Raw genomic sequence first — 26,473 nt, 5'->3', positions numbered from 1 at the left:
GCTAATCGGGTCCCGCCAATTGCCGGCCAATCACAGCCCGGGACCCCGCAGGCAGCATCTAGGAGAGAGGAAGGGTCTCGACCCGAAACGTCACCCATTCCTTCTCTCCCGAGATGCTGCCTGACCTGCTGAGTTACTCCAGCATTTTGTGATACCTTCAATTTGTACCAGCATCTCCAGTTATTTTCCTATACACACACATATGTATGTATGTATACAAGGTAATACACACACACACACACACATATATTAGGTAATAAACATATAATACGCATCTGCAATGTAATTATTATATAATTATTATATAATATGCATATAATACGCTCCTGCAGTTCCTTCTTGCACATATATGTGTACTTCCTACATATATATGTGTACTTTTGAGAATGGACCACTTTTTTTCTATCTCTCGTTTATCAAATTGTTTACAGGGAGGGGGGAGGGAGGAGGGAGGGGGGGAGGGAGGAGGGAGGGAGGAGGGGAGGAGGGGAGGGGGGGAGGGGGGAGGGGGGAGGGGGGGGGAGGAGGGGAGGGGAGGAGGGAGGCGGAGGGAAGGGGAGGGAGGCGGAGGGAAGGGGAGGGAGGCGGAGGGAAGGGGGGGGAGGCGGAGGGAAGGGGGGGGAGGAGGAGGGAAGGGGGGGGGGAGGAGGAGGGAAGGGGGGGAGGAGGAGGGAAGGGGGGGAGGAGGAGGGAAGGGGGGGAGAAGGGGGGGAGGAGGAGGGAAGGGGGGAGGAGGAGGGAAGGGGGGAGGAGGAGGGAAGGGGGGGAGGAGGAGGAGGGAAGGGGGGGAGGAGGAGGAGGGAAGGGGGGGAGGAGGAGGAGGGAAGGGGGGGGAGGAGGGAAGGGGGGGGGAGGAGGGAAGGGGGGGGAGGAGGAGGGAAGGGGGGGGAGGAGGAGGTAAGGGGGGAGGAGGAGGGAAGGGGAGGAGGGAAGGGGGGGAGGAGGAGGGAAGGGGGGGGAGGAGGAGGGAAGGGGAGGGAGGAGGGAGGGAGGAGGAGGGAGGGAGGGAGGAGGGGGTGAGGGAGGAGGGGGGAGGGAGGAGGGAAGGGGGGAGAAGGGGGGGAGGAGGAGGGAAGGGGGGAGGAGGAGGGAAGGGGGGGATGGGAAGGGGGGGATGGGAAGGAGGAGGAGGATGGGGAGGGGGGGGGAGGAGGAGGATGGGGAGGGGGGGATGGGGAGAGGAGGAGGGGGGTGCCAGCATCAAAGATGGCCACCTCCACGGTGTGCTTCTGCCAGGAGTGTGACGTGCGTGGCGGGGTCAGGTGACCCGGGGTTGTTCGATGGCGGCGGCGGCGTGTGTGAGGCTGGGCTGAGGGACGAACTGAAGGCGCCATGTCGGCTTACCCGGGTCGCTACAACCCCTTCGCCGAGGACGACGACGATGAGGAGAAGGAGGGGGAGGGAGCGGAGGCGAGGGGCCGCGGCCTGGACCCTGAGGCGGAGCGGCAGCACTCGCTGAGGGAACAGGCCATGAGCAGCGCCCGGCGCGCCGTCCACAGCAGCGGCCGCAGCGTCGCCCTCATCTACGAGACCGAGCAAGCGGGCGCCGACACGGCACAGGTTGGTACCGGCCCGGGGGGGGAGGGGGAGAGATGGGAGAGAGAGGGGGGGATGGGGATGGGGAGAGAGAGGGGGACGGGGATGGGGAGAGAGAGGGGGATGGGGAGAGAGAGGGGGATGGGGAGAGAGAGGGGATGGGGATGGGGAGAGAGAGGGGGATGGGGATGGGGAGAGAGAGGGGGACGGGGATGGGGAGAGAGAGGGGGATGGGGAGAGAGAGGGGGATGGGGAGAGAGAGGGGGATGGGGATGGGGAGAGAGAGGGGGACGGGGATGGGGAGAGAGAGGGGGACGGGGATGGGGAGAGAGAGGGGGATGGGGAGAGAGAGGGGGATGGGGATGGGGAGAGAGAGGGGGACGGGGATGGGGAGAGAGAGGGGGATGGGGAGAGAGAGGGGGATGGGGAGAGAGAGGGGGATGGGGAGAGAGAGGGGGATGGGGATGGGGAGAGAGAGGGGGATGGGGAGAGAGAGGGGGATGGGGAGAGAGAGGGGGATGGGGAGAGAGAGGGGATGGGGAGAGAGAGGGGGATGGGGAGAGAGAGGGGGATGGGGAGAGAGAGGGGGATGGGGAGAGAGAGGGGATGGGGAGAGAGAGGGGGATGGGGAGAGAGAGGGGGATGGGGAGAGAGAGGGGGATGGGGAGAGAGAGGGGGATGGGGAGAGAGAGGGGATGGGGAGAGAGAGGGGGATGGGGAGAGAGAGGGGGATGGGGAGAGAGAGGGGGATGGGGAGAGAGAGGGGATGGGGAGAGAGAGGGGGATGGGGAGAGAGAGGGGGATGGGGAGAGAGAGGGGGATGGGGATGGGGAGAGAGAGGGGGATGGGGAGAGAGAGGGGGATGGGGAGAGAGAGGGGATGGGGATGGGGAGAGAGAGGGGGATGGGGAGAGAGAGGGGGATGGGGAGAGAGAGGGGATGGGGATGGGGAGAGAGAGGGGGATGGGGATGGGGAGAGAGAGGGGGATGGGGAGAGAGAGGGGGATGGGGAGAGAGAGGGGATGGGGATGGGGAGAGAGAGGGGGACGGGGAGAGAGAGGGGGATGGGGAGAGAGAGGGGGATGGGGAGAGAGAGGGGGATGGGGAGAGAGAGGGGGACGGGGATGGGGAGAGAGAGGGGGGGATGGGGAGAGAGATGGGGATGGGGAGAGAGAGGGGGATGGGGAGAGAGAGGGGATGGGGATGGGGAGAGAGAGGGGGATGGGGAGAGAGAGGGGGATGGGGAGAGAGAGGGGGATGGGGATGGGGAGAGAGAGGGGGATGGGGATGGGGAGAGAGAGGGGGATGGGGAGAGAGAGGGGGATGGGGAGAGAGAGGGGGATGGGGAGAGAGAGGGGGGGGGGATGGGGAGAGAGAGGGGGGGGGATGGGGAGAGAGAGGGGGACGGGGATGGGGAGAGAGAGGGGGATGGGGAGAGAGAGGGGGATGGGGAGAGAGAGGGGGATGGGGATGGGGAGAGAGAGGGGGATGGGGATGGGGAGAGAGAGGGGGATGGGGAGAGAGAGGGGGATGGGGAGAGAGAGGGGGATGGGGAGAGAGAGGGGGGGGGGATGGGGAGAGAGAGGGGGGGGGATGGGGAGAGAGAGGGGGGGGGATGGGGAGAGAGAGGGGGTGGGGATGGGGAGAGAGGGGGGGATGGGGAGAGAGAGGGGATGGGGATGGGGAGAGAGAGGGGGATGGGGAGAGAGAGGGGGATGGGGAGAGAGAGGGGGATGGGGAGAGAGAGGGGGACGGGGAGAGAGAGGGGGATGGGGAGAGAGAGGGGGACGGGGATGGGGAGAGAGAGGGGGGGATGGGGAGAGAGATGGGGATGGGGAGAGAGAGGGGGATGGGGAGAGAGAGGGGATGGGGATGGGGAGAGAGAGGGGGATGGGGAGAGAGAGGGGGATGGGGAGAGAGAGGGGGATGGGGATGGGGAGAGAGAGGGGGATGGGGATGGGGAGAGAGAGGGGGATGGGGAGAGAGAGGGGGATGGGGAGAGAGAGGGGGATGGGGAGAGAGAGGGGGGGGGGATGGGGAGAGAGAGGGGGGGGGATGGGGAGAGAGAGGGGGGGGGATGGGGAGAGAGAGGGGGTGGGGATGGGGAGAGAGAGGGGGTGGGGATGGGGAGAGAGGGGGGGATGGGGAGAGAGTGGGGGTGGGGATGGGGAGAGAGGGGGGGATGGGGAGAGAGTGGGGGTGGGGATGGGGAGAGAGAGGGGGATGGGGATGGGGAGAGAGAGGGGGGGATGGGGAGAGAGATGGGGATGGGGAGAGAGAGGGGGATGGGGATGGGGAGAGAGAGGGGGATGGGGAGAGAGAGGGGGATGGGGATGGGGAGAGAGGGGGATGGGGATGGGGAGAGAGAGGGGGATGGGGAGAGAGAGGGGGATGGGGAGAGAGAGGGGGATGGGGAGAGAGAGGGGGATGGGGAGAGAGAGGGGGATGGGGAGAGAGAGGGGGGGGGATGGGGAGAGAGAGGGGGGGGGATGGGGAGAGAGAGGGGGTGGGAATGGGGAGAGAGGGGGGGATGGGGAGAGAGTGGGGGTGGGGATGGGGAGAGAGAGGGGGATGGGGAGAGAGAGGGGGATGGGGAGAGAGAGGGGGTGGGGATGGGGAGAGAGGGGGGGTGGGGATGGGGAGAGAGGGGGGGATGGGGAGAGAGATGGGGATGGGGATGGGGAGAGAGAGGGGGATGGGGAGAGAGAGGGGGATGGGGAGAGAGAGGGGGATGGGGAGAGAGAGGGGGATGGGGAGAGAGGGGGGGATGGGGAGAGAGAGGGGGACGGGGAGAGAGAGGGACGGGGAGAGAGAGGGGGACGGGGATGGGGAGAGAGAGGGGGTGGGGATGGGGAGAGAGAGGGGGTGGGGATGGGGAGAGAGGGGGGGGATGGGGAGAGAGAGGGGGTGGGGATGGGGAGAGAGAGGGGGATGGGGAGAGAGATGGGGATGGGGAGAGAGAGGGGGATGGGGAGAGAGAGGGGGATGGGGAGAGAGAGGGGGATGGGGAGAGAGAGGGGGATGGGGAGCGAGAGGGGGACGGGGATGGGGAGAGAGAGGGGGTGGGGATGGGGAGAGAGAGGGGGATGGGGAGAGAGAGGGGGTGGGGATGGGGAGAGAGGGGGTGGGGAGAGAGAGGGGGATGGGGATAGGGGGTGGGGAGAGAGGGGGTGGGGAGAGAGAGGGGGATGGGGAGAGAGAGGGGGATGGGGAGAGAGAGGGGGTGGGGAGAGAGAGGGGGATGGGGAGAGAGAGGGGGATGGGGAGAGAGAGGGGGATGGGGAGAGAGAGGGGGTGGGGAGAGAGAGGGGGATGGGGAGAGAGAGGGGGTGGGGAGAGAGAGGGGGATGGGGAGAGAGAGGGGGATGGGGAGGGAGGGAGAGGTGGTGGGGGAGATGGTGAGGAGGGGGGATGGAGGGGAGGGGTCGAGAGGGATGGGGAGGAGGGGGAGAAGAGAGGATGGGTGAGAGGGTAGGAGGAGGGGGAAGGGAGAGGTGGGATGGAGTGCGAGGGCAGGTGAGAGGGGAGGAGAGGTGGGAGGGATGGTGAGATGGAGGGTGAGAGGGCAGGAAAGGGTGGATGGGAGAGCTGGGTGTAATGTGAGGGGATGGAATGGGTGGAGTGGAATACATGGGGAAGTGAAGTATAGGTGTAGGGAGAATGGAGGAAAAAGGAAGTGGGTGGAGGGGATTAGATGGGAGGAGGAAAGTGGTGAGTGGGGGGAGGTGAGGGAATGGTGTGTATGGGGGAGTGAACTGTGTGTGTAGGTTAGTGAGGATGGGTGAAGGGGAGTGATGGGATGGGTCGGGGAGAAGGGGAATGGATGTGTGAGAATCTGTTAGGTTTGGCCTGTGATAGGGAGACAATGGTGGCATAAGTAGTAGAATGTTTGAGAATAGTAGAATATTTGAGGTGCTTCCTATTGTACTTGAGTTTGGGTTAATTGTATTTATTTACTGTATTATCTGATTAGATCACATGCAAAACAAAGTTTTTCCACTGTACCTTGGTACACATGGTAATTAAATAAGATGAGACTGATGTCAAAGCAGGAAAGCAAAGGGAATGGCCTGAATACAGAATGGCCTTCAAAGGGAAAGTACAGGTGCAATGGGAAAAATGTCCTCCTGTACAACTACATCACACACTTGGTCTCAGAAGTTCTGATGTGGTTGGTTGAGTTGCTGCCTGAGCACTGGAGACCTAGGTTTGATCCTGATCTGTGTGTGCAGTTTGACGTTCTCCCTCTGACCATGTGAATTTCTTCCAGGTGCTCTGGTTTCCTCCCATAGCTGAAAGATGTAACGATTTGCATCTTTTGGATTTGTGGGAGGGATGGTAGATGTAAGGATTGTCCCTCATGTGTAGGGAGTGGACGAGAAAGTGGGCTAACGTAGAACAGGTGTGAACAATGGTTGGTATGGACTCTGGGCCGAAGGGCCTATTTCTATTGAATCTTTCAATCACTCCATTAAAAGCAATATTTGTCCCTAACTGAGCCTAACGCAGGCAGAAGTAGAGAAACAAGAGTCAGCAGATGCTGGAGCCTGGAGCAAAATAAAACAAACTGCTTGAAGAACTTGAGTGAACTACAAAGTGCTGGAGTATTGCTCAGGGGGATGTGGATAGGTGATGTTTTGGGTTGGGATCTTTCATTCCCTCCAGAGATGTTGCCTGACCGTTGTTACTGCAGCACTTTGTTCTTCCAGCATCTGCAGTTTCTTGTCTCTGCTCAACTAACATAATGGGTCAGGCAGTGTCGGTAGTGGTAAAGGAGTGGTTGATGTTTTGGTTCCGATCCCTGCATTGTGATTAAGTGTAGAAAGGAGTGAGCCAAATTTATCCTAAATCTGCTAAATTACTCCAGTGCTGTTTTGCTCAGGATTCTAGCATCTCTAGTCTCTTGTGTCTCACAAGAGAACTCTGTTTGTTCTGTCCCAGGGGAGAAACTTGCTTAAGCCAGCAATGATGAACTTAGTCCTTGGATTAAAGATGAATATGGAGAGCAACATATTGTCCACATGAGAAAGATTAGCCAAGCCTTGTGTCATTTAAGCTTACTCAGATTAGTGATTAGTTTAGAGATACAGCATGGAAACAGGCCATTCGAGTGCCATTCAGTAATCCCGAACATCCATACACTAGTTCGATGCTATATACGAGGGATAATTTTCAGAAGCTAAGTAACCAACAAACCTGCACGTCTTTGGAGTGTGGGAGGAAACTGGAGTATCCGGAGAAAGCCCATGTGGTCACAGGAAGAACGTGCAAACTCCTTACGGACAGCACCCGAGGTCAGGATCAAACCAGGGTCTCTGGTGCTGTGAGGCAGCCACTCTACCGCTGCACCACCGTGCCGCCCTGTCACGTGAACATCTATCAACTTGTACAGTTATATTTTGCAAATATCTCAGTTTGTTGGCCATGTTGCATTTTCATTCTTTTCTTAACTTTGTATCTACTTAAACCATCTAATCCTTCCTAACCTCTGGTTAAGTCTTCCTATTTGAAATAGCAGGGTGCCAAGTGGTCCACCTTTCTGTTGTGCATGGTGATAATCTTGATGTTATGGACATAGAATTCTATGCTGTTGTTTGGATAGTACTGTGACTAGTTCTGGGAACTCGGGTAAAATAATTAAGTTTGTAATGATGTGATCAACTGTAAGCAAAAGAACTTTCTATTTCCTAACACATAGGGAAACAGTGAATAGAGTTGTATATTTAATACCCCCTCACTCTTGCACCTACAGCATTATTGCTAGCACCTTAATCATGCCTGGTGAGGTGCAGTTAGTATGTTTACAGATCAATTAGCTATTTAATATCACTGTAGAAGCATGCCCTTCAGTGCAGCCAATTTATTATTTACCCTTCAAATCAATCCTAATCCCAAATGCCTATCCTGCATCTATAAAGTGCTTTATTTTCTCCATCAACCAATTAGCCTACTAAATGTTGACATTGGGCTCACAGCCAACAGCACGTGGATGGAGCAGTGTTAAACTGGGTATGTTCAAGGTCTGAGATGAAGGAATAGATAATTGCATAAGTAGTTTTGCACTGAAAGCAGCAAATAAGAAATCCCAGCTACATACAAAGTGCTGGAGTAACTCAGCGGGTCAGGCAGATTTGCTGGAGAAAAGGTGCTATTTCGAGTCGAGTCCCTTCTTCAGATCTGAAACTTCACCTATTCCTTTTCTCCAGAGATGCTCCCTGACCTGCTGAGTTGCTCCAGCTTTTCACATCTATCTTTGGTGTAAGCCAGCATCTGCAGTTCCTTGCCTCACAATCCCAGCTATATGTTGCCTTGACATTTCAACTGCCCCACACTGTTTCCGTATCAATCAGAGCTAAAGAAGAGTCTCGACCCAGAACATCACCCATTCCTTCTCTCCAGAGATGCTGCCTGTTCCGCTGAGTTACTCCAGCTTTTTGTGTCTAGCTCTGTTTGATAGTAGTGCTTTTAAAAAGAAACAAAGGTACAAAGTTTTAAATAAATCAGATTGATAATAATCTCTCACGGGAAGACCGGTGATTAATGCAATGCAAGGGTGTACTTTGGATCCTCTTCTGTTCATTCCAGTTTCTCCATTATCTCTGCTCTGACCTGATCTTATCTCAGTTCTTCCTGAACTGTGGTTTCTCATCTCCTTGACCACATCTTGTCTACTCCTTGTTAGCGATTAGAGTGGTGAGCACACAAGGAAGGAAATGGCTGAAGGCCCCTAACAGTTGGGGACTTGCCTGGAACAGACACAGCTCATAGGAACTAGGGCATGGACTTTGAAAATGGCACCAAAGCATGGTGCCCCTTGCACGTGGGCTCAGTAGACTACTTAGACACACCTGCTGATCGGGGGTATGGCCATGCTCTACTGGACTGTTTGTAAGATAGAGATTTTTATGTGTTAGCACTTTGCGCATGTGACAATAAAAGCACCATTGATTTGAAACCCAGTTGTGAGTTTTAATATTGGGGGGGATCAGGGAGGGTAGCCAAGCTTGGGTGGCGGGTGATTGGGTGGCAGGTCCTTGCAAGTGGGGGCACAGACACCAGAGTTTTGTACAACCTCGTTTCTGGAGGTGGAGCAGTATCACCTTCCAAGCCTCGTGGTACATTTGACAGCAGTATCACCTTCCAGGTGTGGTGGTATGTTTGACAACAAAGGGATGAATGATGTTTTCTCCCTGTGGCAAATGAACTGTGGTAATTTTATTCACGGGATGGTGTGGATGAGACACAGACGCACAGGCAGGCAAGGGAACGGTCGCAGACTAACGTCCCTTGTATCTGCAGATAGCGTGGGCATTCGGCGTTGGATCCATCCATGATTAGCACGGTGTTTATCAATGCTAAGAATTGACTTCACTGTTTGAAAAGATTTTTATTTTGAAATTGAAGTACTCTTCAAACTACTTTGAGGAGTTCCATTTATCAGTAAACCTTGTGTATGCCTCTCATGCATGCAACATGACTGTCTTTATCCTTGGTGACCGTTGCCAGTTTGTAAGTTGCACCGGCTTCATTTGTAGGTTCTTACATCATATCATATCATCATATATATACAGCCGGAAACAGGCCTTTTCGGCCCTCCAAGTCCGTGCCGCCCAGCGATCCCTGCACACTAACACTATCCTACACCCACTAGGGACAATTTTTACATTTACCCAGCCAATTAACCTACATACCTGTACGTCTTTGGAGTGTGGGAGGAAACCGAAGATCTCGGAGAAAACCCACGCAGGTCACGGGGAGAACGTACAAACTCCTTACAGTGCAGCACCCGTAGTCAGGATCGAACCTGAGTCTCCGGCGCTGCATTCGCTGTAAAGCAGCAACTCTACCGCTGCGCTACCGTGCCGCCCTTTTTAATGTACGATGTCTCATGGCTGTTCTGTTATTTGCTGGACAGGAACTACTGCGGCAGGGCGATGCTCTGAGGCGAACGGATAAAATGCTGGATAAAATGGATCAGGATTTGAAGGTTAGCCAGAAACACATCAACAGCATCAAGAGCATCTTTGGTGGCATTACAAACTACTTCAAAGTTAAAAACCCTGAGCCACAAGCTTCTCCACAACCGGAAAAGCAAACGAGGAGCAAGTGCGTATCATTCCTTGCCTCTATAATTAACGTTTAAGTTGTCATAACATCTTCTGGTATTATGACTACCGTGTGCACAAATTTGAAAGCAATTGACCTTGTTACGCTTGCCGTTAATAATCCAAAGTCTCAGTTTGTGCTTTAACTTTGTAGCTGAAAGTAATTTGTGTCAATATTGCTACAGAAATTAGACTCTGGAGACAACGGAAATCATGACGAGGCAAAGGTTGTGTATGTTTGGGTATGTCCATTTGGCATTTTGTCATACCTTGGTTTTGAGATATTGTTACATCTCAATGTTCTGTCTTGTGTAATTTCAATACTGGGCAGCAGGGTATTGCAGCGGTGGAGTTGCTGCCTTCCAGCGCCGGAGACCCGAGTTTGATCCTGACTATGGGTGCTATCTTTACGGAGTTTGTACATTCTCCTTGTGACCGCGTGGGTTTTCCCCGGGTGCTCCGGTTTCCTCGCACACTCCAAAGATGTGTACGTTTGTAGGTTAATTGGCCTGTTGTAAATGATCCCTAGTGGATGGGAAAATGGGGTAGCATGGAACTAGAGTGACGGGGTGATCGCTAGTTGGCGTGACCTCGCTAGGCCGGAGGGCCTGTTTCCACGCTGTATCACTAAACTAAATAAATGTTATTCCTTGATCTTTGAATGAGCACAGTGTTCCCTCCTGTATAAAAGCATAGCTTGCTCTGACATGGGCATCCTCAGCCTAAGTTTGGCAGCATCTCAACGATGGGTTAATGATTAATGCTAGACCACTGTATTTCAACACTCAAAGTTCATTTATCCAAATAACATTGGAGTCAAAGATAGACACAAAATGCTGGAGTAACTCAGCGAGTCAGGCCGCATCTCAGGAGAGAAGGAATGGGTGACGTTTCTGGTCGAGATCCTTCTTCAGACTGATGTCAGGGGAGGGGGCGGGAACCTACTCACTCCCCTGACATCAGTCTGAAGGAGGATCTCTACCTGAAACGTCACCCATTCCTTCTCTCCTGAGATGCGGCCTGACCCGCTGAGTTGCTCCAGCATTTTGTGTCTACCTTCGATTTTAACCAGCATCTGCAGTTTTTTTCCTACACATAATGTTGGAGTCAATCTATCTTGACAGTGAAAAATTGAAGAGTCTGTACCGCATCGAACTTCCTGTGGAAATGGTTGGTAATGACGCCACAGTTTAGGACTCTTTGTGTTCTGTGAGGATGTTGACAAAGCAATTCCCGATAGAATGCTGCGTTGCAACTTTTTCTCTTATCTGCTCTGACTTTTAATGCACCCGGCAGGGATTGGATTGGATTTGATTTGATTGAATATAACCTTGTTGTAAGTCACTTCAAGAGCACCCTTCTGCATGCTCGCACTGGTGAATTCAACAGATCTGGAGCATGCACCCAGTTCTAGTAGTGAGATTAATCGCAAGGTACAGCATGGAAACGGCTCCTTTGGCCCACCGGGTCCACGTTGACCATTGACCTCTCGTTTAAGCTGGTGCTATGTTATCCCACTTTTGCATTCACTTTTTGCACACTCGGGGTGATCTATGAAGGACAAATGACCAATAAACTTGCAGTCTTTGGGATGTGGGAGGAAACCGGAAAACCCAGAGGAAATTCGTGCAGTTACAAGGAAAACACGTAAACTCCACACAGGCAGCACCCGAGATCAGGATCGAAACTCTCTCTAGCACTGAGGGGCAGTAGCCACACCAGCTGCACCACCCTGCTGCCATTTGGTCGTCCGGATAGTCTGGTGTTTGATCTGTTCACTCCTTGGTACAACTTCCTGTCTATACTAGTCTTTAAACCCCATCCCATGATTTAATGAGAGCAGTTTTGAAGATGCTTGGTGTGGGAAATGGGAGTTGTACAGAACATTGAAACAAGGTTAAAGTAGTTCAGAAGGATGCTTAGCTGTTGGGTAAATTGAACACTTTCACAGGGGAAGGGGGAAGAAATGTTCTGGATTTAGAGTTCAAGTAAATGTTCTGGTATTTTTTTAATACGTTAATAATTTGACCTTAGATAAGGCCTGCATGAAGTGTGATGGCAAAGTGCAATGTCTTAAACTTCAGTGATTTACTTGGTTGGGGTCAGTTGGCAGAAAAGTGGTAAATGGACTTTGGTCCAGAGAAGGACCCAAAGTGCTGGAGAAACTCAGTGGGTCAGACAGCAACTCTGGAAAGCGTGAATAGGTGACGTTTTGTGTCAGGACCCATCAACTTGGTCCAGTGAACTAAGGTGGTGTATTTGGGTGACAAGCCAGGGCAATATATAGTAAATGCAGAATAAATCCCAAAACAAATTTTGTCAAAAAACTGATCCTGAAATGTAGTTTAGTTTCGAGTTACAATGCCGAAACAGGCCTTTCGGTCCACCGGGTCTGTGCCGACCAGCGATCCCCGCACATTAACGCAATCCTACACACACTAGGGACAATTAACAATTTTACCAAGCCAATCGACCTACATACCTGTACGTCTTTGGAGTGTGGGAGGAAACCGAAGATGTCAGAGAAAACCCACGCCGGTCACGGGGAGAACGTACAAACTCCGTACAGACATAGCCCGTAGTCGGGATGGAACCCGGGTCTCCGGCGCTGCAAGCGCTGTACGGCAGCAAATGTACCGCTGCGCCACCGTGACCGCCCTATTTCACCTCTACAACAGTTCTTCTGGATGAGTGGAAGTAATTGCCTACTTCCCCCCATGTCTATTGATTAAGCATTTCCCCCCATGTCTATTGATTAAGCACTTCCCCCCCATGTCTATTGATTAAGCATATGGAATTACATTTGTAGAATTGGTGAAGATAGACACAAAGTGCTGAAGTAACTCAGCGGGTCATGCAGCATTTCTGGAGAAAAAGGACGGGTGACATTTTCAGGTCGGGGCCCTTCTTTGGTATAAACCAGCATCTGCCGTTCTTTGTTTCTACTGTAGAAATAGTAACTTGGCTCCTTCAATTTGTTGTTACGAAAAGTGAATTGCTTTTGACATAGCTGTGGCAGGATCACCTTGTTGCTTATCTGCAGAGTGCCCCAGTCTGGCATATTGCTATGAAATATATCCTGATGTTAAATTCAATTAGGTGGAATGCAATTGAATTCTAGTATTTCTTTTTTATATCTGAACTCTTTTATTTTCTCCCAATGCCACTGGAAAAGTAGGATCATATTATCTTGTGCACTGACGTTCTTGGGATGTAGGATAAAATCGGCTAGTGAATGCAGTTTTTCTTTTTTATTACCGTAACCCCACTGTCTATAGTTAATCAAATTATGGTTTCAGCCCTTTAGCTGATTCTTTTTTGTGAATTCCATTGGCAGATTGCAAGACAGTTTGGATAAAAGCAAGCAGCAGGATGAGCAGTACCAGGCAAATCATCCAAACCTGAGGAAACTGGACACATCCGGTAAGTCTGTGCAACTGGTAAGAAACTGATCTACGAGAGTTCTCCTCCAGCATTTCAAGGGGTTGTACTCAAAATAACTGCCCAAATTCCCATCAATTCCATCTGATTTTACAACCCTGCTGCACACTCGGGGCAATTTCAGCAGGCAATTATGGGTTTGGAAGTTTGGCATGTCCCCAACAGCTCTCACCAACCTCTACAGAAAGCATGTTATCGGGTTGCTTCACAGCATGATTTGGGAACAACTCCATCCAAGAAATTGCAGAGAACTGTGGAAGCAGTCCAGGCCATCGCACAAACCAGCCTCCCTTTCATTGATTCTATCTACACCTCACGCTGCCTCGGCAAGGCCAGCAGCACAATCAAGGACCACTCACCCCGGTCACTCCCTCTTCTCCCCTCTCCCATCGGGCAAGAGGTACAGAAGTGTGAAAATGCATACCTCCAAATTCAGAGACACGTTTCTTCCCAGCTGTTTTCAGGCAACTGAGCCGTCCTGTCACCAACTAGAGAGCGGTCTTGAGCTGCCATCTACCTTCACAAGTTAGAATTAGGCCATTCGGCCCATCGAGTCCACTCTGCCATTCAATCATGGCTGATCTCTGCCTCCTATTCCCCACTTTCCTGCCCTCTCCCCACAACCCCTGACATCCGTGCTAATCAAGAAGTTGATCAGGCAGAGTCAAAATAATTTCATGAATGGAAAATGATGTTTGACGAAACACAAAGTGCTGGAGGATCTCAGCGGGTCAGGCAGCATCTGTGGAGGGAATGGTCAGGCGATGTTTTGCGTCGGTCTCCTCTCCATTCCCTCCACGGATGCTGCCTGACCCACTGAGTTGCTCTGGTACTTTGTGTTTTGCTTTAAAAAATCTTTTCAGGTCGGGATCTCAGACTGATGATAAGATCATAAGAGATAGGAGGAGATCTAGGCCATTCGGCTTATCAAGTCAGTTCCGCCATTCAACCTTGGCTGATCTATCTTTCCTTCCTCTACCTCGCTGGAGACCCTCGGACTATCTTTAATCAGACTTTACTGGACAACTTGCACTAAACATTATTTAAAGTCTCCATCTTTGCTTCCAATTTCAGATCTGCACAAGGCAAAAATATTTTTTTTTCGTTTTGGAATTTCTCTATTCCACTTCCTCTTCTCGCCAGCGACTTCCTTTGGACTTCAACGCCCAAAGCCTTTCCTTCGAACTTCCTCTTTGCCATGGACTGTGAATTAACCACATTTTAAAAAAAATTTACTTGCTTAAACTTGGTTTCACTTTTGTGGCCATGTGACAATAATTCTCAACATAGTCCATTCAAATTTTCATCTGTATTTGAACATTGGACTCACTTGTTCACCCTTCAACGGGACTCTCATTACCGCAAAGGGTATTTAGAAACATTTTTCAAAAAATACAATTGTGGGATATTTCTGGCAAGCCTGAATAAAGGTTTGCTGATTTACAGATCTAAATGTACTGCATTCTAAATATTAGGCCAATGTTAAATTTTGATAGAAATTTGTTTAACATAGTGAGACAAGGTTAATGGGACTATTGCAATGATTCAATGATACTTTATTGTTACACATACCTAGATACATGACTTTCTTTGTTTTTGCGTGCAATCCAGTAAAATTCTACATCAGATGTCAAGAATACCAACACCTAAAAGTAACTGTCTCTCAAAATAAACCTTGTGTTCCATGGAAATGATTTAAGATTGTAACCTTGATCACCTGCATTTTAACTGGCATGGTTTATTTTAAGGCGGACATTGAGTTACACAGCAGGCTCTGTACTTGCCATCTGGGAGTTATATTTAGCTTAGTTTAGAGATGCAGCAGGGAAACGGGTCCTTCAGTTCACCGTGTCCGCGCCGACCATCGATCACCAGTTCTGTTCCACTTTCTCATCTACTCCCTAAACACTGGGGGCAATTTACAGAGAGCCGATTAACCTATAAATCTACACATCTTTGGGGTGTGGGAGGTAACCAGAGCACCCGGAGGAAACCCATGCAAACTCTACACGGACTACAACCGAGGTCAGCTTTGCACCAGAGTGTCTGGCACCATAAGGTGGTGGCTCTAGCAGCTCCACCACTCTGCTGCCCATTCTGGCTTACCAAACGATGAACCTTTGCGGTAAGCTTGCGTGTTTTGCTAAGACTTGTTATGGGCAAAACTCTGCAGTTTGAAGAAGGGTCCCGACCTGAAAGGTCACCTACTGATGTTCTCCAGAGTATGCTGCCAGTCCTGCTGAGTTACTCCAGCACTTTGTCTTTTTTTTGTAAACCAGCTTCTGCAGTTCCTTGTGCCTTTGCTTATGTTTTTGCAACACTAGATGGCGCCAGTGGTCACTGTGTGGAGATGCATGTTCTTCTCTTAGGCAGGGAACAGTTCAAATTACCGGTACCCTGTCGATTCCAAGAGTGAGTCATTGCAGATTTGTGGGTTCATTGAGCATTGTATCGATGTTGTCCGAGGTGATCAGATTTAAAGCAAAAAAAGACACAAAGTGGTGGAGTAACTCAGCAGATTAAGCAGCGCCTCTGAAAAAATATGAATGGACAATGTTTTGGGATGGGAGCCTGCATCAGACTCCTTTGGTTAAGACTAAAATTGGCTTAAAACTGATCATGCAAAGGAAAGATGTGCTGGCGGTGGAGAGGGTCCAGAGGAGGTTCATGAAATGATCAGGCACGGTGGCGCAGCGGTAGAGTTGCTGCCTTACTGTGAATGCAGCGCCGGAGACTCAGGTTCGATCCTGACTACGGGCGCCGTCTGTACGGAGTTTGTACGTTCTCCCAGTGACCTGCGTGGGTTTTCTCCGAGATCTTCGGTTTCCTCCCACACTCCAAAGACGTAAAGGTATGTAGGTTAATTGGCTGGGTAAAATGTAAAAATTGTCCCTAGTGTGTGTAGGATAGTGTTAATGTGCGGGGATCGCTGGGCGGCGCGGACCCGGTGGGCCGAAGGGCCTGTTTCCGCACTGTATCTCTAAATCTAAAAAAAATCCAGGGGATAATGGTGCTAAAGTACAGGGAGCATTTGACGGCATTGGGCCTGTACTTGCTGGAGTTTAGAAGGATGAGGGGGGATCTCATTGGATCCAACCAATTAATGAAAGGCTTAGATAGAGTGGATGGTTCCAGTAGTGGGAGAGTCTGGGACCAAGTCAAGTCAAGTCAAGTCAAATTTATTTGTCACATACACATACTCGATGTGCAGTGAAATGAAAGTGGCAATGCCTGCGGGTTGTGCACAAAAATAATTACAGTTACAGCATATAAATAAAGTTAATAAGTTACTAAACATAGCACAAAAAGTGTCGACAAAAATTTAGTCTCTGGGGTTATCAAAGTTGACAGTCCTGATGGCCTGTGGGAAGAAGCTCCATCTCATCCTCTCCGTTTTCACACCAGGGGCACAGACTCAGAATAAACGGACGTATCTTTAGAAAGATGAAGAGGAATTTCTTTAGCCAAAGGGTAGTGAATCTCTGGTATTCATTGCCACAGCCAGTGTTGGAGGCCAAGCCAGTGGGTATTTTTAAAGTGGATATTGATAGGTTCTTGATTATGAATGAATTATACTTTATTGGCACATGTGCCCAGGTACAGTGAAATGCCTTGTTTTGAGTACAACCTGGGCAGTACACAAGTGTTGCCACGTGTCTGGTGCAGACAGAGTTACTGAAGTAGTGAACGGCACATTAGTACGGGCATTGATGGTTACGAGAAGGCAGGAAAATGGGGTTGAGAGGGAGACGTAGATCACTCATGATCGAATAGTGGAGCAGACTCGACGGGCCGAATAGCCTGATACTGCTCTTGTGTCTTCTGTGCTTCATCCATCCATTCTAGTTTGCATATGCACTCAATATGGGTGCCGTAGGCCGGTGGTCTCCACTGCTGGGGTCGAACAAAAGAACATCAGAGTTTGACCTCTTTGTGACCTGTCCACTGATGCAGGCAGAGGAGTGAGTGGGTGTTGCTGAAACACACTCTCGCGTTAGTTTAGTTTAGAGATGCAGCGCGGAAACAGGCCCTTCGGCCCACCGAGTCCGCGCTGACCAGCGATCCCCGCACACTAACACTATCCTACACACATTAGGATCAATTTACACTTTTACCAAGTATATAAACCCAAACCAATTAACCTACAAACCTGTACGTCTTTGGAGTGTGGGAGGAAACCAAAGATCTCGAGGAAAACCCACGGGGAGAACGTACAAACTCCGTACAGACTGCACCCGAACCCTGGTGTCTGGCCCTGTGAGGCAGCAACTCTACCGCTGCGTCACTGTGCCACCCACGGTGTCTGCTCGGCCCAAAGGAAGGCTCACTCTCTGAGGGTCTAACTCCAGAAGGCTTCTAGCTCTGAGTTCTACTCCAGCTGGGGCCAGCATGACTATCAGTAAATCACTGGTGCCTGACACAGAGTGCAGTCTGTATTTTTGGAATTTAATATTCCCAATGACCTCTTGCCCACATTGCGGTTACGTTTGTTTTTGCTGTGGTTAATTAAACCAAGTAATTGCTGCAGCATGTTCAAAGTGACTGATCCCAATCAGAACTTTACTGAACTATAACCATGTAAAGAAATAACCGACCAACTGTTTACATGCTGCAGACGTTAGAGACACAGCGCCGAAACAGGTCCTTCGGCCCATCGAGTCCGCGCCGACCAGCAATCACCCCAGACTCTAGGGACTATCCTACACACACTGGGGACAATTTACAATTTTCACCAATGCCAATTAACCTACAGACCTGTATGTATTTGGAGTGTGGGAGGAAACTGGAGCACCTGGAGAAAACCCGCGCTGTCTAGGGAGAATGTACAAACTTGGTGCAGATTGCTCCCATAGTCAGGATCGAACTTGGGTCACTGGCGCTGTAAGGCAGCAACTCTACTGCTGTGCTGCCCTAAATACCTTCACGCCAATTCCATTTAACCCTTAACTTGGGTGAACGCTGCGTGAAGGTCCTGATGCGTTAAAGATGTGTGCAGTGGATTTCTGACCCACAGCCAAATTACTTCACCTTGTTTAAATAAAAGTATGTATATCTTTTCTCATTGCTCTCAATGTTCCGAAAAGCTTGATTACTTCCAGGCATTCTCCAATTGTCCATTAAATAAAAAATATTTCAAATTCATCTTGCAGTCAGAGGAAGAATATAGAAATCAGTCACTCGTTGCTGAAGAAGGGTCTCGACCCAAAACGTCACCCATTCCTCCTCTCCAGAGATGCTGCCTGACCCGCTGAGTTATGCCAGCTTTTTGTATCTACGGTTTACACCAGCACGTGCAGTTCCTTCTTACACACTAGTCCTGCTCCCCGATTTACTTCCCTGTTTAATATTCTTTCTCTTTACATGCCTCTATGTAATTCCCTCTTGGGATTTTACCAGAGGACATAGGTTTAATGTTGGGGGGGGGGGGGAGATTTAATAGATTTGGTCTGTCTTCTCTCTGCATATCTGAAGGACAAACACTACAAGCAGCTACTGAAAGAAATCATACTTAAGGGGAGGCCAGAGACCAGGGTTCGATCCTGACTACAAGCGCTGTTTGTACCTTCTCCCTGTAACCTGCGTGGGTTTTCTCTGGGTGCTCCGGTTTCCTCCCGCACTCCAAAGGCGCAGAGGTTTGTAGGGTCGTTGGCTTTGCTGTAAATTGTCCCCGGTGTGTGTAGATTAGTGTTAGTGTGCGGGGGTCGCCGGTCGGTGGACCGAAGAGCATTTCCGCGCTGTATCTCTAAACTAAACTACTTTGGTATTCTTGAGGCAAGTGGAAGTTTGCCAGCCAAAAGTCTTTGTGTTGGGAATGGGATTAACAATTTTGTTTTCTGATGGTTCAAACAAGGAACAGAAGGCAAATGTTACAGCGATCAAAGCATGCTGTGTGCGGAGCAAGTGGCAATGGGCCTTTCTGTTTATCGTTAGAGCTATTATATTTTGCATGCATGGAATTAGTCTTGGCTGCAAACTTAACCAACATGCTCCAACATTGAAACTTCAGCCATGAATTTAAAAGCAATTAGATTGTGCTCAAACTATGCAATAATGATGAGGACACTGAGCAATATTCAGAGATTCCAACGCACCATAACAAAACAAATACAAAAGCAGTGGGAAGTAACAGGCAGATTGATTTGTTGATGATAAATGATGCACGAGATATGGCCACCGGGTGTTCCACAACCATCCACACCACGCTGGCTTGATGGTGGATTATTGTGCAGTGAATACGTTTCCATTGCAATGTTGGGGGATAAATTAAAGGGGAACTCAAGAATAAACAGCCTTACTTTTAACGTCAATGTTAGAACCCTTCCTCCAATCATTCTTAGTGCAGGTGGGCCGAAGAGCCTGTTTCTGTGCTTTATGACTGCTATAACATCAGGATAAGCACTCAACCAAGAAAACCAAGCCCAAAACCAAAGTAGTATCTAAATGACCTATACCATGGGGGCTCAGGGGTAGAGTTGCTGCCTCACGCACCAAGATCCGGGAGCGAAGCCGCCCACTGGTGCTGTCTGTACCGAGTTTGTCCGTTATCCCCGTGACCTGCGTGGGCTTTCTCCAGGCGTTCCGGTTTTTTCCCACACTCCAAAAACGTACAGGTTTGTAGATTAGTTGGTTTGGTAAAATTATAAATTGCCCCGTGCATGCGCGCGCTGCGATCGCTGGTCGGCGCGGACTGGTGGGCCGAAGGTTTTGTTTCCTCGCTGTATCAATAAACTAAGCTAAACTAAGGTGCATGGATAGGAAAGTGCTTGGACAATGATGAAATCCTGGAAGTGAAGATAACCTTGGTTTGATTCGAAGGCAGACACAAAATGCTGGAGTAACTCAGCGGGGCAGGCAGCGTCTCAGGGGAGAAGGAATGGGTGACGTTTCGGGTCGAGACCCTTCTTCAGGTTTGATTCTTATGGGTTTACGTTTTCAATTCTTTTTTCACATTTAGGTTTTGGAGCTGCCTCTAGTTCTGCAGCAGAAAATAACAATTACCCCCGGAACAATTACCTTCGTGCTTGTCATGATCAGATGGATGACAATCTAGGTAAGGCGTTGCCAGGCAGTGTGTCTTTGTGCAGGGGTGAGGGGAAGTCGGTGGAGGGGTGTCCATGGGTATGTACACCCATGGGCCAACAAAACTTCAGTGCTTTGCAACAAGAGTAAGTTTGTTTGCGTTATTTTAATTCTTCCAACCTGCCACTTGCATTCTCATCACGGGACATTGGAGCAGAACTAGGCCACTCGGCCCATCAAGTCTGCTCCACCATTCAATCATAGATGAAATATTTCTCCCTCTCAACCCCATAATCCTGCATCCTCCCTGTAAACCTCTTGACACCGTTACTAATCAAGAACCTATCAATCTCTGCTTTAAAAATACCCATTGACTCGACCTCAACAGCTCTCTGTGGCAATGAATTCTGCAGATTCACCACCCTCTGATTAAAGAAATTCTTTAGTCAGAGGGTGGTGAATCTGCAGAATTCTGCCACAGAGAGCCATGAAGGTCGAGTCAATGTGTATTTTTAAAGCGGAGATCGATAGGTTCTTGATAGCTTCCTCTCTATTCTAAAGCTACGTTCTTTCATTCTGTGCCCTCTGGTCCTAGACTCTCCCACTACCGGAAACATCATGTCTACCTCCACTCTCTATAGGCCTTTCATTGTTCGGTTGGTTTCAATGAGATCCCAGCTCATCCTTCTAAACTTCACGAGTACAGGCCCAGAGATGTCAAACGCTCCACATACATTAATCCACTCATTCCTGGCTTCATTTTCGTAAACCACCTCCTGACCCTCTCCAATTCCAGCACATCCCTCCTCAGATAAGGGTCCAAAACTTCTCGCTATATTCCAAATGTGGTCTTACCAGTGTCTCGTAAAGCCTCAGCATAACATTCTTGCTTTTATATTCTATATCTACCCACATTAATCGCAAGTCTTGTCTCTCCCTCCAACCGTAGACATGATGACCTCTGGCCTGGGCCGGCTGAAGGGCCTAGCCGTTGGCCTCCGGACAGAAATCGATGAACAGGATGAGATTATTGACCGGGTGACCGGCAAAGTAGACCGAGTGGAGACCAAGATCGGAGCAACAGATCGGCAGTTACGTAAACTTTAAAGGAGCTTTGATTAATTTAGGCTCTGTCGGATGTATACCCACGAGCATTCATCTTGTGGAAACAGCACCTTTTTTCTAATATTCAAATCCTACGGCGAATGGCGTTTAAGAATGCCAATTCTCAAGAAATTGAATTGGACCTCGCTGAAATCTGTTTCTGAATTTTCAGGGAAGATAGACACAAAATGCTGGAGTAACTCAGCGGGCCAAGCAGCGTCTCTGGAGAGAAGGAATGGGTGACGTTTCGGGCCAAGACACCTCTTCAGGAAAGGGTCTCAATCCGAAACATCGCCTATTCCTTCTTCAGGGAAGGGTGAAGTTTCGGGCCAAGACACCTCTTCAGGAAAGGGTCTCAACCCGAAACATCGGCCATTCCTTCTTCAGGGAAGGGTCTCGTCCCAAAACGTCACCCATTCCTTCTCTCCAGAGAAGCTACCTGCCCCGCTGAGTTACTCCAGCATTTTGTGTCTATCTTCAAGTCAAGTTTATTTGTCACATACACATACACGATGTGCAGTGAAATAAAAGTGGCAATGCCTGCGGATTGTGCACAAAAAAAGAATTACAGTTACAGCATATTAATAAAGTTAATATAGAGAAGACAAAATTTAGTCCCTGGAGTTGTTCTTCAGTGTAAACCAGCATCTGTAGTTCCTTCCTACACATTTCGTCTGAATTTTCAGGAATGGATTTAATTAGTGGTGTGTCAGCATTCAGATTGACATTAATTACTGACACATTACATGTGAAGCTAAAGGTAACCTGCAATATTATATCGTTTAATTGTTTTTGATTATATGTGTCAATTTATAAGGAGCTTTGATTTAAACGTTGCGAATGCAAACCTGGATGCATTTTGCTGCACTTGCGTTGATACTCTAGCAACTGCAGGAGCCGGGAGAGGTCAATGTTTGATGATACTAAAAGCCAACTAGCGTAGCTACAATTCCGAACAATTGCCCAGAGCGTTAGGTTTAGCCGGTCGAGAATTGTGTACCGTTTTTCATTCTGGATATTCCCTCTCATCCATCCAGTGACTGTTATTAAGTTTGCTTTGTATAGATGCCCCACACATCTCTATTAATTGTAGTGATTTTTATTGTGATTTATATCTCGAGCATCAATAAATATTTTGGAAATATTTCACAGAAATTATCCACATCACAAAAAAGGCTTTGTTCGCGTTAGAAACTTTTTTGAAAGGAGTGCTTTGATTATGGCTTCCCTTGATCGCCTGCGGGAGTCTAACACAGGGCATGAGGTAGATGTACTGATGCCGCTGAGGATAAAGAGTCATGAAGACCATCCCAGAAGCTGTTAGTCTGATCTGTTTTTTCCTTCCCATGCAGACAGGATTTAATTACATCAGGGGAACCTTTACTGTAGACAGCCGTTAGAGAACCCAGCATATTTCATGTGGGTTCTGATTTAATGAAAGTTAAGATGATTTCAAAAGCGGGCACAAAGTTCTGGACTAACTCATCAGCTCAGGCAGCATCCATGGAGACCATGGGTGGGTGACGTTTCATGTCGGGACCCTTCAGGCTGATGCCAGACCCTCAGTCTGAAGAAGGGTCCCGACCCAAAACATCGCCTATCCCTGATCTGCAGAGACGCTGCCTGGCCCGCCAAGTTACTCCAGCACTCTGTCCTCTTTTGTAAACCAGCATCTGCACTTTATCGTTTCTTCATGACGTTGAACGTGCAGCTCACGGAATTACCGTGGTTTTACATAGTTGCTTGCGGAATGCAACACAGCTTTAAATGACAATTATCCTGTCGAATCTACTGCCCCATTTTACGGATTTTCTATATCATTTAACTGAATGCATTTAACATTAATGCTGTTTCTTGGCTCTGTCCCTCAAAGCATTTTCACTGTCATGATGGTTTAAGTGCTGCACAATGTGGATTTCATTGTGTCGAGCACCTATTAAGGCAGGTTTTGCACTTTCTCGTGTGGTTCACTGCTGCCGCGACCACGTTCCGTGATGATGCTATTCCTTATGGAAAAACAAGGGATAACCTTTGCACCTCAATACCTCCTGCTGAATAAAAATGCGCGCCATCAGTTTTGCACAAAGGTAGGGAAATAAGGAGTACGGTAACTGGTCCACAATCAACATAGTTGTGCTTGGTTCCATAAATTGTACCGGTGCTCCCCAGCTTGCGATGCTTCGACTTGGCGATAGTTCGGCTTTGCGATGGTGCAAACGGTAGCCGCAGCTCGCTTCCTTCCGGCCACGTGATCGTGTGTATTAAAGGCATTTCGACTTGCAATATTTTCGGTTTGCGATGGGTTTCTCGGAACGGAACCCCATCGGAAGCTGAGGAGCACCTGTACTTTAAATTATTATTTTTAAATTTCTGATCCTTCAAAGAGCATCCGTGCAAACCCTCTACGTCTGATCATTACTCATTGCTCTCCAGACCCGGCGAGGTTAGGAATCGAGAGTCAACGAACAGGGGCTGGTGAATCTTACGAATTTAAGTGAATCTGTCTGTGAACAACAGTGTGGATGATACTGTCCATGTCCAAACACCATGAAACATCTTTATCCGTGAGTGCATATTCCTTTGAGAAAGCTGCATTTGGTGCCAGTTCTGAGGATGTGTAGAAAAGAACTGCAAATGCTGATTTAAATGGTTCAGTCTGAAGAAGGGTCTCGACCCGAAGCGTCACCCCATTCCTTCTCTCCAAACATGCTGCCTGACCCGCTGAGTTACTCCATCATTTTTCGATTACGTGCGGATGCACTAAACGATTTATGCAATCGAAGAAAAAAGAAATCAGGCATTTATCACGTCCTTCATTAGATTTGTCTTCGCTAACGTCTGATGTGTTGTAGAAACATAGAAACATAGAAAATGTGCAGGAGTAGGCCATTTGGCCCTTCGAGTCGACACCGCCATTCAATATGATCATGGCTGATCATCCAACTCAGTATCCCGTACCTGCCTTCTCTCCATACCACCTGATCCCTTTAGCCACAAGGGCCACATCTAACTCCCTCTTAAATATAGCCAATGAACTGGCCTCAACTACCCTCTGTGGCAGAGAATTCAACAGACTCACCACTCTCTGTGTGAAAAAATACTTTCTCATCTCGGTCCTAAAAGACTCCCCCCTTATCCTTAAACTGTGACTCCTTGTTCTGGACTTCCCCAACATCAGGAACAATCTTCCTGCATCCAGCCTGTCCAACCCCTTAAGAATTTTGTAAGTTTCTATAAGATCCCCCCTCAATCTTCTAAATTCCAGCGAGTACAAGCCGAGTCTATCCAGTCTTTCTTCATATGAAAGTCCTGCCATCCCAGGAATCAATCTGGTGAACCTGGTGCTATGTCTAATGTACAATCACTCGGTACACTTCTTTGGAACTCTATCGAGTTGACCGTTTCCAACCATCGCCAAAACCGTCTGTCGTTTTCCCTTTAAATTCTGAAGATTTCGGTGATGAATTTAACAAACACCAAGCTTGGTTTCGCTTTATTATTACTTGTTAACTTTCTTTTCCCATTTAAAAGTAGCTTCTCGCTTGCAAGAATAAAATGGTGGGAATTTTAATGGGAAAAATAAAACTGCAGACTTTTATTCGCAGTTGTGTTCAATTAAATACTAGAACAGGGCACTGCAGGCGTTTGACAACTTTGGTTATTTTGCTCCCATTTCCAATGTAAAAATCTTTTGCGACACTTCTGCGGAACTCTCTAGAATTGACATTTTCCAACGTGCACAGAGTGACTATTGCTTTCACTTTAACTTCTGAAAATGTTGGTGATGAATTCACCAAACAGAAGATTAGTTTCTCTTTAATAAACGTATTAAATTTCTTGCCATTTGAAAGTCGCTTCTAGCTTGTGAGAATAAAATGCTGGGGATTTCAATGGGAAAAAAACTGCATACTTTTATTTCCAATAGTTTCTCAATACTGGAAGCGTGTAATCCATTTGCGTGTATCCATGCCTTCTTTGCTCCCTGTTTTAGTTTCGCCCAAAAGTGCATTGATCAGAAACATTCTGCAAATCTTTTCCAGGGTGTGCACTAATATCATGTGTACGAAGGAACTGCAGAAGAAAGGTCTCGACCCGAAACGTCACCCATTCCTTCTCTCCAGAGATGCTGCCCGACCCGCTGAGTTACTCCAGCATTTTGTGTCCAACTGCAGATGCTGGTTTAACCAAAGATGGACACAAAATGCTGGAGTAACTCTGGGACAGGCAGCATCTCTGGAGATGCCTCATTCCTTCTCTCCGGAGATGCTGCCTGTCCCGCTGAGTTACTCCAGCATTTTGTGTCTAACTGCACAATCATGTTGGTCTCGCCTGCCGGCTACACAATGTGATTATTTTCATCTTAGATGGTGAATAGTACATTTTTTTAAGAGTTGGGATTGCCAACTGCGATCCAATCTGGTCATTAAATGGCATCACTGTGGTTTAGTGTAGGAAGAAACGGCAGATGCTGGTTTACACCAAAGATGGACACAAAATGCTGAGGTAACTGCGGGGCAGGTAGCATCTCTGGAGAGGAGTAATGGATGATGTTTTGGGTCGAGACCCCTCTTCAGACTGAGAGTCAGGGGAGTTTTGGGTCGAGACCCTTCTTCAGTGAATCAGGGGAGCTTTCATACGCCCTTCCATATCTCTGTCTCCCTCTCTCCTGACCCTCGGTCTGAACAAGGGTCTCGAACCGAAATGTCACCCATTCCTTCTCTCCAGAGCTGCTGCCTGTCCCTCAGAGTCACTCCAGCATTTTGTGCCTCTCTTCAGTGTGGTTTTTGGTTGTTTGACCCGAGGACAGTGCATCACCTCACAAGCATTTTGAATCCTTGGCCTTGCTTGGAGAAAGATTGAACTGTTTAGACGGCCACAAATATAAATCAGGTGGCACTTATTAGCCTTACTTGGTAATGCATTTGAACACTGGTTAGATGGTAAAGATACACTGCAAGGCTAGATCGGATGGTGTTTTGATGTGTGTGTTTAAATGGAGTAGCTATAAACATTACCAATTGTGTGCCTTCTACGTTAGATGAAAAGTGAGACTTTTTGAAATAGCTTGTCCCTTGTTAACATCATTACAGTTTACCTCAAGCTGCGGGATTTCTGGTCAACTTCTAATGTACTGATTTACCTGCATAAATACTCTGAGTCTAATGAAATGTGTTGAAGTGTTAGCAGATTGAAAATATTTGTATTTTGAGCCATTGAAACTCCCTGTTTACTTTGAACTTTTGAAGCTTTGCAATAAAGCCTTAAAAC

The 26,473-nt window shown here is 48.9% G+C and overlaps 1 protein-coding gene across 1 annotated transcript; it reads left to right on the top strand.

Annotated features, from left to right (window-relative positions):
- The first annotated feature begins 1,260 nt into the window (after nt 1-1,260).
- On the top strand, nt 1,261-26,473 carry snap29 (synaptosome associated protein 29). The gene is made up of 5 exons (XM_078421909.1): nt 1,261-1,560; nt 9,451-9,641; nt 12,978-13,063; nt 20,037-20,132; nt 21,051-26,473. The coding sequence occupies exons 1-5, from the start codon at nt 1,333-1,335 to the stop codon at nt 21,206-21,208; spliced, it is 759 nt and encodes a 252-aa protein (XP_078278035.1). The 5' UTR covers nt 1,261-1,332; the 3' UTR covers nt 21,209-26,473.

The sequence above is a fragment of the Rhinoraja longicauda genome, chromosome 25 (genome assembly GCF_053455715.1).
Source record: "Rhinoraja longicauda isolate Sanriku21f chromosome 25, sRhiLon1.1, whole genome shotgun sequence".
Classification (NCBI taxonomy): domain Eukaryota; kingdom Metazoa; phylum Chordata; class Chondrichthyes; order Rajiformes; family Arhynchobatidae; genus Rhinoraja; species Rhinoraja longicauda.
Note: the sequence above shows the minus strand (reverse complement) of the source record. Positions and strands in the feature narration are given on the sequence as shown.

Bases quoted from the DNA above. Each gene is read 5' to 3' on its own strand.
- snap29 (XM_078421909.1), top strand. From the start codon at position 1,333: ATGTCGGCTTACCCGGGTCGCTACAACCCCTTCGCCGAGGACGACGAC. The intron at 1,561-9,450 runs GTTGGTACCGGC...TTTGCTGGACAG, and splicing joins CGGGCGCCGACACGGCACAG to GAACTACTGCGGCAGGGCGA. The intron at 9,642-12,977 runs GTGCGTATCATT...TTCCATTGGCAG, and splicing joins GAAAAGCAAACGAGGAGCAA to ATTGCAAGACAGTTTGGATA.